The sequence below is a fragment of the Plasmodium knowlesi genome (assembly GCF_000006355.2).
Source record: "Plasmodium knowlesi strain H genome assembly, chromosome: 9".
Lineage (NCBI taxonomy): Eukaryota > Apicomplexa > Aconoidasida > Haemosporida > Plasmodiidae > Plasmodium > Plasmodium knowlesi.
Genome location: NC_011910.2, coordinates 778,655 through 793,509, shown reverse-complemented (window position 1 = coordinate 793,509; position 14,855 = coordinate 778,655). Strand labels below are relative to the sequence as shown.

The 14,855-nt window shown below is 40.2% G+C and overlaps 5 protein-coding genes across 5 annotated transcripts; 1 reads left to right on the top strand and 4 right to left on the bottom strand.

Annotated features, from left to right (window-relative positions):
- Positions 1-97: 97 nt before the first annotated feature.
- PKNH_0918200 (tRNA nucleotidyltransferase, putative) lies at positions 98-2,655 on the bottom strand (the record flags this gene model as incomplete). The annotated part of the gene is made up of 2 exons (XM_002259170.1): positions 98-172; positions 415-2,655. The coding sequence occupies 2 exons, from the start codon at positions 2,653-2,655 to the stop codon at positions 98-100; spliced, it is 2,316 nt and encodes a 771-aa protein (XP_002259206.1).
- Positions 2,656-4,943: 2,288 nt separating this feature from the next.
- Positions 4,944-6,186, top strand: PKNH_0918100 (uncharacterized protein; the record flags this gene model as incomplete). Its single annotated transcript, XM_002259169.1, has 2 exons — positions 4,944-5,128; positions 5,271-6,186. 2 exons carry the CDS (start codon positions 4,944-4,946, stop codon positions 6,184-6,186), a joined length of 1,101 nt encoding a protein of 366 aa, XP_002259205.1.
- An 871-nt stretch (positions 6,187-7,057) lies between these two features.
- PKNH_0918000 (CorA-like Mg2+ transporter protein, putative) lies at positions 7,058-8,587 on the bottom strand (the record flags this gene model as incomplete). Its single annotated transcript, XM_002259168.1, has 2 exons — positions 7,058-8,229; positions 8,344-8,587. The coding sequence occupies 2 exons, from the start codon at positions 8,585-8,587 to the stop codon at positions 7,058-7,060; spliced, it is 1,416 nt and encodes a 471-aa protein (XP_002259204.1).
- Positions 8,588-9,669: 1,082 nt separating this feature from the next.
- On the bottom strand, positions 9,670-10,125 carry PKNH_0917900 (conserved Plasmodium protein, unknown function; the record flags this gene model as incomplete). Its single annotated transcript, XM_002259167.1, has 2 exons — positions 9,670-9,756; positions 9,961-10,125. The coding sequence occupies 2 exons, from the start codon at positions 10,123-10,125 to the stop codon at positions 9,670-9,672; spliced, it is 252 nt and encodes an 83-aa protein (XP_002259203.1).
- A 2,115-nt stretch (positions 10,126-12,240) lies between these two features.
- On the bottom strand, positions 12,241-13,446 carry PKNH_0917800 (phosphoglycerate mutase, putative; the record flags this gene model as incomplete). Its single annotated transcript, XM_002259166.1, has 3 exons — positions 12,241-12,877; positions 13,070-13,151; positions 13,413-13,446. 3 exons carry the CDS (start codon positions 13,444-13,446, stop codon positions 12,241-12,243), a joined length of 753 nt encoding a protein of 250 aa, XP_002259202.1.
- Between the last annotated feature and the right edge of the window lie 1,409 nt (positions 13,447-14,855).

Below are 14,855 nucleotides of genomic sequence, written 5' to 3'. Positions count from 1 at the left end.
GCTTTGCACACAACGCGATGTTAAGCAGTCTATCTCTTCGTTGCTTCTTTCTTGGGCACACTTCCTCTGTCCAACTAAAATTGGTCTACCTTTTGGACTACTCTTTGAAGTGATCCTTTAAAAACTCGATACACTTGGCTTCATTCTCTCCGTGGATGCAGGAAAACCGAATCTGCGAGGGGAACGGGGCATAGGCGAATCAATGTTTTGTGGACGCGTTGTGGGGCTACTCAGTGCGTGCCAACTGGTATGCCTCTTCGCGCGTACAGGGTCACATCACAAGCGCCCTTTTAACATTTTTCCTTTATTTTTATTTTATTATTATTTTTTTTTTTCTTTTTCCTTTTTTTTTCTTTTATATATCTTTTGCCCGCTCGCGCGTTGCCCATGGACCAGAGCGCTTCTGTGCCTTACAATTTGCTCGTACACCTCGCCGATTCTGTTGGGCGAGAGTTGCGGGAAGTTGTGCCGAATGTCCGGCCACTTGAGAAACGGCTTGACGTTATAAGCTGTCTGCAATTTATTTTTCAAAATATACTGGTATAGCTTTTTGGCGAAGTCTGACAAGTACACGTCCGCGGTGATGGTGGTCACGAACATTTTATTCACCTCCTTATATTTGTGGAAGATAAAAAAAATTAAAAGTAGCAAATCCCATTTCTCTCCAACACTTTTAAGGAACAATACAATATCCCCAGTGATGTGTGCATTCTTGTTCCCATCACAAGTGCTATTTTTTAAAAAATTAAAAACGTCCATGTTTTTGTACAGCTTGTACAGGCTGCTAAACCCTTCATATATCTGCACACAAAATTTTCCATGCTTGAGTGGAAATTTTAGGGATTCCCTAATTATGAAGTCCACGACTGGTTCCGTCTTTCCTCCCTTTTTTACATGCACGTGATGATTTTTTAGCGACAGAAGGTACAAACAGAGCTGCACGTTGTTCAAATTTTCATGGTAATCCAGCCCCGGGAAGCTTTCCCTCAACAGGTTGTTCTTTTCCATGTCCTTAAAAAATTTTACGTATTGCAGTCCTTCCGCACACCAGTCTGTTTCTCCATCCCCATTTGTTTGGGGCGATTCCTCTGGATTGGAGTACGCCCCTGTTTCAAGGGTGTTCGTCATGCGGTCCATTTTACTGTCACCCCTGGAGGAACCGTTGACAAATGTTCCCTGCCCGTGGCCTTCCTCGTGATGGATGCCCCCATTTTGGGGGGCAACACCGTTCTCATCTTTGTTAGTCGTTTCGTTAGTATCCCCCCCGACGTGGAGTTTCTTCGTGCTACCTGGCACGGTAGAGCCAGGAAGGAGGGCATCCCCCGCGGGGAGGTGATCCGCCTTCCTGTTCAACTTGTCACCCTTCCGCCGAGGTTGTTCAAACACCTCTTCATTCTTTACAAAGATGTTCTGTGGTAGAGAAAAAATTTCCTTCGCATAGGAACTATAATTTAACAAGGTCAAAGATAGAACGATATTTTCACACCTCTTGGAAAATATTTTTAGAATTTCAGTGGAGAGTCTACTTCTCGAAATTTTCTTTTTAAAGGCCTTCATAATATGTTCGTTTTTTAGAACGTCGAAAATGGACTTCTCCACGAGAAAGTTAAAAACCCCACAAAATCGAATGCACCTGATTATTCGAAGAGGGTCATCGAGGAAGGTTGTATATGGATCAAGTGGTGTGCAGATAACTTTATTCTTTAAATGCAGAATGCCTCTTTTGGTATAGTCTTCTACTCGTCGACTGCTCAAATTGTAGAAGAGTGCATTCACAGTGAAGTCTCTTCTCAGTGCATCTTCCTCTGGAGTTCCAATAACAATTTCTGGGATGCGACTCTCTTCTGTATATTTTTCATTCCTCAAATTTACAATGTCCACTTGAAAATTAAAAAGATGAAAACTGGATGTTTCTAAATGTTTAGACTGATCTGAATTAATTTTGATAATACCAAAATTAAAATTTTTTTTTTCCTTTTCCTTTATGTACTCTTTTATATAGTTACAAAATTCGGATCCTTTCATATTATCTACTGTAACGTCTATGTCATCATTTGAGATGCCAAGAAATTTGTCTCGTACCCAACCTCCGACTACCCTCAGGGTGGACTGTAGCTTGTATGTCTCGTTCACCTTCTGAAGGAATGCGAACAACTCCTCTTCTTCCTTCCTTATCCTTTCTTTTATCAGCTCTTCGATTTGGAGAACCCCATCAGGGGCGAGGTTTCCTTCTTGCCCATTTGGTACTACTTCCCTCGCAACTTGCCCCAATTTTTTATCGTCGACAACATACTTTTTCAAGTAACTAACGTAGGCCTCGTCCTGCATTTTTTCCTTGGTACTGTACCTATGCAGGTTGAAACGTTTGATGTTGCTTCTTCCACCCAAGTGGTGGCTCCTTCTATTAGCATTTATGAAAAATAATCCTCTTGTACAGTTGATAATTTTTTTTTCCCCTAGAAGATTCATGTGATTATTTTTCCAGCCGAAAAATAACTTGGCATGGTGGTGTTTTTTCTTGGTAGCGAGGAGGGTGCAGCTGGTGTTTCGGCCCACTCCCTTAACGGTGGTTGTTTCCACGAGGAGCAGAAAAAGTGCCAGAAACAGGAGCAGAGTCAACGGGGGGATCTGTGCAGGTGCGCCGAGCGAGCTCATTCATTATGGATTGTTAGAGAGACGCAGGTCATTCCTGGGTCGACTGGGCGGTTCCGCTGTATGGGTGTGCGGGCGCAAGTGCAATCCGCGCGAGGGCGTCCCGCTTTGGAAAAACGAACGATGGACAGTAGTCAACGGTAGGAGACCAACCCTCAATATGCTTTCATGGGAAAGGAGCGATCCACCGCGAACTCAACTCCGCGCGGCAACAGCATTGCACGGGTAGTACATGCTTCGAATGTAGCAAAAAAAAAAAAATAAAAAAAAAAAAAAAATCGTAACAGGTTGGCATATTTTTAACATGACTCAAGTGCATATTTGGGATGGTCGGACCGGCCATGCTTCTCCCTTCCCCCATATTCGCTTTGGAAAAAAAAAAAAAAAAAAAAAAAAAATCGAGCAACTTAGGTGAATTAACCCATTGAAAGTAGTGCCCCAGCAGGAAGGAGACGGAGTCTTTCTATCTTAGCTCTTTTTACCAATGTGCATGCGTAACGAATTGCGTTTTTTTTTTTCCTTTTTTTGCTTATGAGAATGTACCAACTGGAGGTGTATTCAAGGTGAGGTTGAGCGCGGCATTGGGGAAAGAAGGGGGGGGGGGGGGTTGTAACCATGGAGCATATTTATAGAAACGGGGGGAACCAGAGAGAATTGAAAAAAAAAAAAAAAAAAAAAAAAAGAGGGAGGCACAACGAATTCACAGATTTTTGCCCGCTCGCAGTTATCTAAGATGTTGACCTTTCATATGCATATGGGGGGAGGACACGCAAGGTATGTACCCTTCATGTGTGTTTTTCCTTTTGGCCTTACTGCCTCCTCTTGCGTAATTCTTTGTCCGTCAACAGTTTACCTTGGGGATGTGTACACCAAGTTGGCAACATTCTTCCCTCTTCACGGAGGAGGGGCCAAGGGGTTTCTCGCCTCACGTGAGGTAAGCAGGAGAGACACGCGTCGTTCTACATACGCGGTGGCATTTCCCTTTTGCTCGAAGGCATGGGTAACAGGGTAAACCGTACGGATCTACCAACGCACAGGTAAAGGTGCGCACATACGTTGGCACTCACAGGCGCACATGTTACAGGTTGCGTTTGGGTTAGTATTTTTTTTTATGCACATGTTCTGTTCATTTGGCCGCCCAACCGTTTAATGGGTTAACCATTCAACAACTTAACTACTTCCCCGCATGAATCCTCCCTCTTTTTCCATCCCATCTGAAATGTGCAAAATGTGGCAGAATCCACAGCACAAACAAAAATTGCGGGCCGCGCGAACAGGATATGTGCGAAAAAAAAAAAAAAAAAAAAAAAAAAAAAAATAGGCACGCACAACACCGAAAGTAGAGCAGTTCCAAAACATTCTGGCGCGCAAATGGCACAAACCCAATTGTCACTCCTATATATACGTTCACCACCTCGAAATTGCCGTTAGATCTAACGTGCAGGTTGCGCGACAACTGCTTTGACAACTGCTTTGACAACTGTTTTGACAACTGTTTTGGCAACTGTTTTGACAACTGTTTTGGCAACTGCTTTGACAACTGCTTTGGTTACTACTATTTGACTTTAACACTGTTTCACCTGTTCCTCCAACTCGACAAGGGAAAGAACGAGTGAAAAAAAAAAAAAAATAAATAAATAAAATAAAAATAAAATAAAAATAAAATAAAAATATTAATTCTATTTTAACACGTTCAAAGCGGTAAACAGTTTAGAGGTGCATATTTGATGCGAAAGTAATTTTTTTTTTTTTAACCCCCGCTAGTAGATCACTTCAATAAGGCCAAAGGAACAATGAGCAAAAAATACGACCACGATTTTTCATACCAAGGAGGCGTGCAACATATGCACGTGGATCGCGTCGCTTAACTGAAGGGTATACCAACCCTGTCAGTTACCTATGAAGAGTACGAAAAGAAAATAGCAGAAATAATAGTAATAATAGTAATAATAGAAATAACAGAAATAGAAGAAATAACAAAAAAACGAAAAAACAAAAATAACAAAAATAATAGAAATAATAGGAACCACAGGAACCACGGGAATAATAGAAATAATAGAAATAGTGAAGGAGAAAAAAAAAAAAAAAAAAAAAAAAAAAACTGACAAACAAATCACAAACAACAACCAAACGGATGACAGACGCAACTACGATTGATGGATTAATTACACAGAAATAGTACCACCATAATTATACGTATATATGTTTTTTTTTTTTTTTTTAATTTTTTTTGTTTATGTTTGATCCATGCTTTCTTCGTGTCACAACGTTCTCCTCCCCCCCTGCAAAAAATGAGTAATAAGGATTACGTGTCCCGGTGGGATTCACCCCAAATCGCAGAGAAGAGCAAAAGCATGAAGGATGATGAGCACATTTATGATGTGGACATTACACTAGAGGACAAGTACATCAAGGATTATGAGGTAACAGGGGCTAGTAGGTTTGCGTTCTTCGTCTTGGGCCTCATGACTCTGTGGTAAGTATATGGACAACTTCTGTATAACAGTGGCTGCATTAGTAGTTAGCCTCCCCCGCCGCTAAAGGATAAGCGAAAAGAGATAAACTATAAAAGGGTAATTACAAATGGTCTGCATCTTTCCCCCTCCCCACACTTGTAGCGGACTGAGGTCTTTCATCGTGAGTAAGATAGCCTTCCATCCCCCCCAATTGAAGGGATACGAGGTGGTGGACAACCAGTTCATGTACAAGAACCCCTTCAGTTCATACGACATAAATGATCTACTGGAACAGAACAACGTAGGAATAAAATACAATAAAATAGTGAACGGGACGGATCAAGTGGCATCTATCCTCCTCTACAGAAAGCCACTTGACCTAAACAAACAAATCATTCTGTACTCACATGGCAACAACACAGACATGGGACACTCATTACCATCCTACATCAACTTAATCTTTCAAACTGATGCAAATATAATTACCTATGACTACAGTGGATACGGATATAGTAATAAGAAACCAACAGAAAAAAGTATGCACAAAAATATTAAAATGGTATACAATTTTTTAACGGAAAATCTTCGTATTAATCCGTTGAATATAATATTGTTTGGCCATAGCATTGGAACCTGTGCAAGTAGCTACTTAATTAGTTTGAGGAATATAAAGGTAGGGGGGTGTATTTTGCAATCCGGCTTGGCCAGTGGGATAAAGCTCTTATTCCCTTTTCAGAAGAGGTACCTTTCTTGGTTTGATACATTTAAAAATTATGAGAAGTTGCGCAAGGCATCTATTCTCCCTGTGTACATTATGCATGGGAAAATGGACGAACATATTCCATACTACCATTCGATCATTTTACTAAACACACTTCGAAAAAACTTCGAGAAGAAGTACAAGAAAATGAAGACATTGTCTCATTCTCCGGATAAGAATGTCGATATTAAATCCCTCATCACATTCTGGGGCATTGCCAATTCGGACCATAACAACATTGAATTAGTCAACACGGACAACTTCTATCGCCGCCTCCGCGCCTTCCTCATGTTTTGTAAGAAGTACAACCGGGTCTAGGCTATTAATACCTCGTACACAGTTCAAACGGCTTGCGCGGAGAAAGCTCTCCTTGGCTTCCCGCAACTCTCCCACAGTTTTAGAGTCAATTTTTTTTTTTTTCTTTTAGTTTAGTTATTCACTAACAAGAGAAGGACAGGGAGAGTCTTTTATTGATTTGCCCATTTGTCTCTTCGTCTGTGTTTGCTTTTTCCTCGCCCTGCTTCTCACAGCGTAAACATCGCACCGCATGCATATCTGCACTCGTGCTCATTCGTTGTTTCGTTTGAAGTGACACACGTTATTCTGTTGTCTCTTGGCTTCTTCTTCCTCTTCCCTTTGTTTTTCCTTCATTTTTCTTTCCTTTTTCTTTTTTTTTTTTTTTTTTTTTTTTTTTTTTTTTTTTAAACCCGATTTGCTTATCCGTTTATGCGTGTATTTATGAATTCACCTGATGATGACACGTTTGTGTAATTTATTTTATTTTATTGTATTTAATTTTATTTTATTTTTTCCAGAGCCTCCTACATTAGGGGGGGCCCAGTCATTCCCTCATCCTCCTCTACAGTGCATGTGCTTGATGACACGCCTCTCCCCGTAGGTGTCCCAAAAGTGCAATTTGTCTGAAAATCAACATTTGCGCGTCAGAATCTGCTCATCAGCAGCTGCTTTCTTTTTTTTTTTTTTTTTTTTTTTTAAGCGTCAAACGGATCAAAGGAGTTGTGTGTGGGGGTAAATGGGCATCCAGCAGGGATCCCCCCCGACCTGCCAAACAGAACCTGTCTAGCAAAAGTATATACTTAAGAAAATGCGCAGAAATAATTTCGAGTGGTGTTGGTGGTGGACACACAAAAAAACTCATCTTAAATGCACTCCACCACATTTCTGTGTGTTACTTCACACGATACCTGTCGAAGAAGCGGAGAATCGTGTTGATATTCCTCGTGAGATGAATTCCAAGGAAAGACGATATGCAGACCGAAAGAGACACGAAGAAAAATACATAGTCGCTATCTTCACAAAAATTTTTTAAATTCATGCCGAACAAACTTGTAATAACAGAAGAAATCGAAAAAAACAAAGTGGCAAATGATATCTTCACATTTAACAGAATGAATTTATTTCTATTGTAATCTAGATTTAGTCTCATCAGTTCTTCATAATGAGTAATTTTCTCTTCCACGTTTTCTAATTCTCTATACAGCTCATCCGTTAATTGTAAGTGAGTCTCTAAAACGATCTCTAAATCACTGCAGTCTTTTAACGGATTAAATAACCTATTACCATTACCAGAAGAAATTCCTTCCTTCGGTATATTTGTTTTGATAAAAGTAAGATACATATTTTCCATGTCCGTATGATTATTTAAAATTCTCTCAATGCCATTACGGAGGGCATTTAACAAATTTGAAAATTTCTGCAAGCTGTTCTTTATTTTCATCATATCTCTGAGTAAATTATTTGTCAGGATATTGATTTCGTTGTTTTCCTCTTTCCGTTGTTGCAAGATTATTCCCTTGATTCGTTCATTTAGGCGGTACAAGTCTTCTTCATACTCCTTTATAGACAACTGCATGCAAATATCCAAACATAGGAACTCGAAGTAGATGTTCGTTTTGTGTTTATAAAAATGGTTTTTAACATTCACGTGGTTTAACTCTTCTGGAGAGTGGCACTCTTGCGTACCATCTAGGGAACAGTACGGAGCGCCATCTTCAGGTGGATCATCTGAAGCTGCTCTTGGACATGCCTTATGAGCTACCCCTACATAGTCATCACCCTTCCCTTCGGAACATGTCGCTACCTTCTCCGCCTGCCCATTTATCTTCCTCTCTTCTTCTGCTTCTTCACCATCCAAGTCACTTTTCCTTTTAAAATTCTTTTTAACCAAATTGGTGGCCTTCACCACTAGGGGGTTATTCGGCTCGAACATCCATAATTCGTTGAATCGAATCACGCAACTGATGAACCCCGTGCGCAGAAGGATCATGTTCTTCCTCACCAGCAGGGTGGGATTGTGGTTATTGCTGGAGTCGATCAGGCGCAGGTCACTCACGGGTATGTCTGCAGGAAGGGGATGGGGGTGGGGGGAAAGAGGCAAAAAAGGGTGATGCATATAAAAGAATGGTACACTATGGAAACATTATCACGAAGGGACCAAACCCGATGAAGCCTTACTCAGAACGTAGGGTAGGCTGTACTTGGAAAAGAAGAACCGCTCGCACTTGATCTGCCCATCTTGCGTAATCCTGATATTTTGCATGAACACATTGTTGAAATTTTTTTTTGAAAAACTATGATTCTCGTTTTTATGGTCAGTCAAATTGGCTAGCCATCTTGTGGACACGCTACCAGCCGATGTTCGTAAGCACGCATACGTCAGTCTACATCTGCAGTGCGTTAAATGGTTCCACTGGAACATGCTTCCTCTTATGCTCTCGGAGGGGTGTGCGTGTGCATTCGCAACTACATACAGTGTTATCCTTGCCCTCGGCTAAGGTACACACTGGAAAGGAGAAAGGGGGGGGGGGGGAGGGCGACAGGAGGAGAGAAAGAAATTAATTACGAAAGTTGTACATTAGAAATGACTCAACGTATATTCAAAAGATTTACAAAAAAAAAAAAAAAAAAAAAAAAGGGGGAGAAACATGAAGCGAAGCAACAACCTAGCGATGGCGTAGTGATAACATAACGAGAGGGTGACGCGAAAAAGAGAAAAAAAAAAAAAAAAAAGAAAGAAACAAATGAAAAAAAAAAAAATTTAACTGTTTATGCAACTTAAACATACATAACGTTAGCGGTTTAAAAAAACAAAGTAATTTGAAGGACCAAAATTAACCTTAAGCAAATGAAACATTTTAAAGCCCTCTAAATAGGCACGTGTAGAAAAAAAAAAAAAAAAAAAAAGGCATATATTTTGTATGTATACATATGTATATAAATTTCATTTCGTATGGGGGGGAATGAAATCTTATCCTTTTCGAAAAAAAAAAAAAAAAAAAAAAAAATTAAAGAGTAAAAAAAATTAAATGGGTAAACATATGTGTAGGTTGTTATTTCCTTTTTTCTCTTCTGTTTCTCTTTTTTCTTCTTTTTTTTTTTTTTCCTTATCCTCTTGCTCAATCAAACTATTCGGACAAAAACAAAGGCAAATGGGGATTCATACTGAAGGGCCCATTTTTTTTATTTTTTTCGGGGTGGAAACTTCCTCTTTGCACATTACTCCTGGGCGTGCTTCCACAACAAAAGAGCAAATAGAACAGGTGCACGAGGAAGGATTGAACGAATAGGAAAACAAATGTCCGGGAGATGTGGGGGGTCAAAACAGGTTGAACAAAAAAGGTTAACAGGTTGTGTGAATTGATACACGTTGAAAATGCTCCCAGGAGATCACACCGTGTGTGATTGATTGGAGGTGATTAACATACAACAGTTATAAGTATGGACCCTCTTGACTGAACGTAGAGAGAGGGACAGATGCTGAGTCTCTTCTTTCTTCCTGCGCTATGAGCTGGTACTTTGATACTTCTTCGATTTTCGACTTCCTCTAAAAAGTGCAATGCTGCTCACAATTAGTATACCAAAATAAATCTGCAAAAAAGGGGGAAGGAATAATGGTGTGGTTCAGATTGTTACTCGATAGTTAGTGCAACCGTAAATGATCACCCCCTTCGAGATCAAACTGTGCAGTTCGGTCTACTACCCTTTGGAAATAATTCACGGACAGTTCACCGCAATTCAGCCAAATTTCCTGACTGCTATATCGCTACATCGGTGCACCTCTCCGCAACTTACCCCTGCGCAAATGAATGACGGCTTCACCTTCTCAGCCTTATTCCCGTGCAACTCCAAAGAGTCGGAGTCATACAATAGCAGAAGACCAATGAGTGCCAAAAAAACTGCAGAGAATAGCGATACTATGGCGAAGTAGTACGTGATGGCCTTTTTAAATGCAGACATGTTCTTCTCTTCTTTGTTTACGTTTTAAGGGGGAACTGAAAGTACTAGGTTTTCAGTCAGGGGGTTGAGAGGGGGTGGGGTGAGGGCAGCTATATTCGTACAGGGCTTGCTGACTCATGTATCAAAATAAAATCTGTACTTTGTAACATATCATTATGCTTCGTATCGGGGAGTACTGGTTGATCCTCTTTGAGGTGAATTTCTCTGGGTCGAGCTGAGAGTTGGTCTGCCGGTTGGTTGGCCTGTTGGTCTCTCCCTCTTGCTAGTTGTTACTCCTTCTACATGTTCCAGCGGCCGCCAGGCAACTAATGGGGGGAGAGCATATTACTTACGCGAGTGAGCGCGCAAAAACGTATGCACATTAAGTTAATCGTTGTAAAGAAGAGGGGGAAAAAAAAAAAAAATTCATCCAATTACTCAAGAGAACAACACGAAAGAAAAGTGAAAAAAACGGGGAAAATGAAAAGTACTCAATATCGTCAAAACTTCAACAAAAATTCACAGTTCCGTGTTTTCAAATATATATATATATTTTTTTTTTCTTTCCTCTTGTGCATGTTTGTCAAATTAATTTTTTTTATAATAATATTGTTATAAGTACAATATGCACACGAGCGTACAATATAATTATATGTACGTAGTAGTACATGCTATATATATGTAATATATAAATATAAATATATATATATATATATATTTTTTTTTTTTTTTTTTTTTTTTTTTTTTAGCTTTTTACCTGAGTTGTTCATGCGAAATGTATCATTTTATGCCAAATATATGGGAATTTTTATTTTTTATTTTTTTTTACCTTAAATGTCAGGTAAAAAAAATAGGCATATTTTGATACTATATCCCCTTTGGCTGTTTCGCTTGTACTCTTTTTTGCACACATGAAAGACAAAAGGTACATGATGCCTTTAAAAGTAAGGCGCATTGGAGAGGCCAAAATTGGGTAAAAAAAAAAAAAAAGAAAAAGAAAAAGAAAAAAGCAGGTGTAATGGACACAAAAAAATTGTAAATAATGAGACGTTTTCTTTAACTTGATGTGAAAGAGAGAGGCCGTGTGATTTATATTAAAGTTTGTGATGTTACATGTCAGAGAAATATGGCAAGTGTTACCATTACTCGTGGGGGGAGGCGACCGCGGTGAATGCTTTTCCTCCGCGATTGGCCAAACGTAGAAAAAGTGTTAAAGATAAAAGCAAAATTGCACAACTATAAGGTGAGGCCAAGTGGAGATGCCTCCTTCAACTCTGTACTTTTTTATTCCCCCCTTTTTTTTTTTTTCCTCTTCTTTTTTTATTTTATTTTATTTTATTTTTTTTGCGCGTAGCAAATGCCGCTTAACTCGCGCGATGGGAAGAAAGATATTTTAAAATGGCGAAGCAGCTTCAAGGTCTGCTACACGACCCGAATTGCGTGCTATAGTAAAGTGCACATAAGCGCCTATTTGGTTCAGAGGAGACCACTTTTAAAATGGCACTTTCGTTGACGCACATGCCGGATAGTCCATTTCGCAAGGCTTAAAGGGGATTAGCTATCCTTTTACAATTTCATTTTTCCAGTTAATTTTTAATTAGTTTCAGACAATTTTGAGTAGCGTACATGTTTATAAGCAAAAACGATTTTCTCGTGTACACTAGTGATACCCATGTGCAGAAAAAGGTGTCAGTGTGTATGTGGGGTGTTCGTGCGATGTTACGACGGCATCCTCATCGTACGTGCACGAGGGAAACTAGCTTCCATACGTGGTAGCTGAACATTTTCCCCGCATCACTCGTCCCTTCTCTCTGTTCGGATAGATTGGTAATGGAAGTAGCTATAATTTGGCCAAGGCGCCACCGCAAAATGATTGCGCATTGATTATTTGCCCATCGTTCTGATTGCCTATATATTACCCTTATGATCGTCATGCTGTATGCTTCGGTTCGGGGATGACAGAGGCCGTGCGCTAACCTAACGACTATTAACACGTTATCAAATCGCAGGCTGGGAGAGCTCTCTGTAAATACCGATCCGCAGATATTACGTCGAGCGAACTACTCCTTGTGATGTACCTTTCAGTTGCTTTATTCCGTTCTGTGTTGCCTCCATCGGTTTTGGTTCTTCCGCCCTTCATTTGGCCTTTCCCTGATTTGCTACTTCGTCCATTTTTTTCTTGAGTTCCTCACTGTCCATCAGGTAGTAGTGTTTAATTGGCTTGAGATTTTCATCCAACTCATACACTAGGGGAACACCCGTTGGAATGTTGAGCTCCAAAACATCTGCTTCGGTTAATTTATCTAAATGTTTGACTAACGCTCTCAAGCTATTTCCATGTGCTGATACAAGAACCTTTTTATTTGCCAATATATCAGGTGCTATGTGATCGAACCAGAGGGGTAAAACTCTTTCGACGGTGTCTTTCAAACACTCCGTAAAGGGTAGCACATCCTTTGGGATATTCTTGTAAACGACATTATGTCCTGGCCATCTACTATCTTCTTTATCCAACTTGGGAGGAGGGATATCATAGGATCTTCTCCAAATTTTCACTTGTTCCTCTCCGTATTTTTTTGCCGTTTCAGATTTGTTCAATCCTTGTAGAGATCCATAATGCCTTTCATTTAGTCTCCATGTTTTAATAACAGGTACGTGTAGCAGTTCTCCTGTCTTCAGCACATTCCAGGTTGTGGTGATGGCTCTCTTCAACACCGACGTGTACACGACGTCGAAGCGGAAATTCTTCTCCTTTAGGTAGTTTCCGGCGGATCTGTAGAGGGGGGAGGGGGGGGGCGGGCGTTGGTAAGAGAATACACAAGGGTGGTGATATGTGGTATACCTCAGTGAAGCTACCGAAATGGAAGCATCTTCACAACTGATGTGACGTGTATGCTCTCATGGCGGCCCTTCCCACATTTCCCTGGAAAGGGGTTACTTCCTTTTCTCATATTTTATATTTTACATGGCTTCCTTTTCTCCTTGTTCACTGAGGGGTACATCCGTCCATCCCGTGAATTTGTTCTCCTTGTTCCAAGTGCTTTCACCTAACGAGGCGATAGGGGGAGTAAGTCAGTGTGTGCGCACGGGGTAAACAGTTGCTGTGCAGGCATGTAAGTCGGGACCCCCATTGGAAATTATATACATGGGAGTGATACCCCGCGACGACACGGGGTCCAAAGGAAAACAAAAAAAAAAAAAAAAAAAAAAAAAAAATAGCAGCCCCACGTTGAGCAACGTTAAGCTACCACACCTCATCCTACGGTGTTTCTTCTTTTTTTTTTTTTTTTTCTCCTTCTAAAACATACCATGCCTTAGTAGAACCAACGTGTATGTCGTCATTTTGATACTTGAGTGAATGTAGATAGGCTTGTACGTGGGACTCCTTTTTGAAGGCGAATGCAAAATTTGCGTTGAGGCAATGAGTACGTGTGGTCGCGTCGATGGTGTTAGAAAAAAAATGCAGCCGATGCGCGATATGTTCAAAGGGGAAGTAAAAAAAAAAGGAAAAGTGAAAAAAGGGGAAATAAAAAGGTAAAGTAAAAAAAAAAAGAGGAAAATAAAAAATGGGAGGGTACAAAAATTAACGTAAAAACGGCAAAATAAATGCGATAAAAAAAAAAAAAAACGAATGTTGGGTTCGATGGAAAAATTAAAGTTAAAAAATTGTTTCGCAAAAATGCAGATGTGCATAACATGCGCAGTCGCAGTGGCATTCGCACCAGTAGCCCGAGAGTAACATTTTTTTAATATCTCATTTTGCAAATCCTGAAGAGCCGCTGTTTTAACAATCCTGGCCGCAAAAAAAAAAAAAAAAGAAAAAAAAGTGCACCTATATTGTAAGTAAGGGGGGGAGAAAAATAAAATCCCTCCCCCCCCCTTTGAATTGATTTCACTTACCGCTGAAATTGACGAGCCTCCACCACTCCTTTTTATGCCACCCTACAAAAAAAAAAAAAAAAAAAAAAAAAATCTGACGTGGCATGCGTTCCCTCCCTCTCTCATTTTTATCACCCCCTTCGGAGAGGCATATGCGTGTGATTGAACAACCGGATGTCGCTTGGCTTGCTATACTTTTTTGTCGTCCCACAATGGAGAAAGAAAAAAGAGAGTATGCACATGTGGCATTATCATATGAGCGCATCCCCTCTTTTACCATTTTCGCTCCTTTCTCAATAAAATTCGTGCGTTTCTTGAAGTTCTTTGCAGGCAGTGAAAAGCTAGGCTTATAATATATACTCATTACCACGAAATTATATTTGCAAAAAAAGGGGGGGTGGAGGAGAAATAACGCCGATTCCAGTGATGGACATATTAGTTAGTACCTCTTAAAATAAGGCGCACCGCAATCTTTCCCCCCCCCCCCCCCCCGACTGAATGCACAATTAGTGTAAAAGGTTATACCCCGTATGAAGAGTGATGTTCTCAAAAGAACCTCCCGTCATTCATCCGTAGGGAGGCAGCAATTCATGCCTCCATTTCGCTAAGTCCCTCGTGTCAATCGATCCAACTACGAAAGTTAGGAAACACATTCTCGTTAAAAAAAAAAAAAAAAAAATTAATTCGAGTTTTTTTAAATGACATATTTTAAAATGAGAAAAAATTGGAGAGGGACAGAAGAAGCAAAAACGCGCAAAGGCGTGAGAAAGGTGCCAATAAGGCATAGTAGAAGTGGCGAAATAAAATGAAGTGAAACGATGTGGTGAAAGGTAGAGAATATATCCTGCCGATATATCCTTGGCACATCCGCC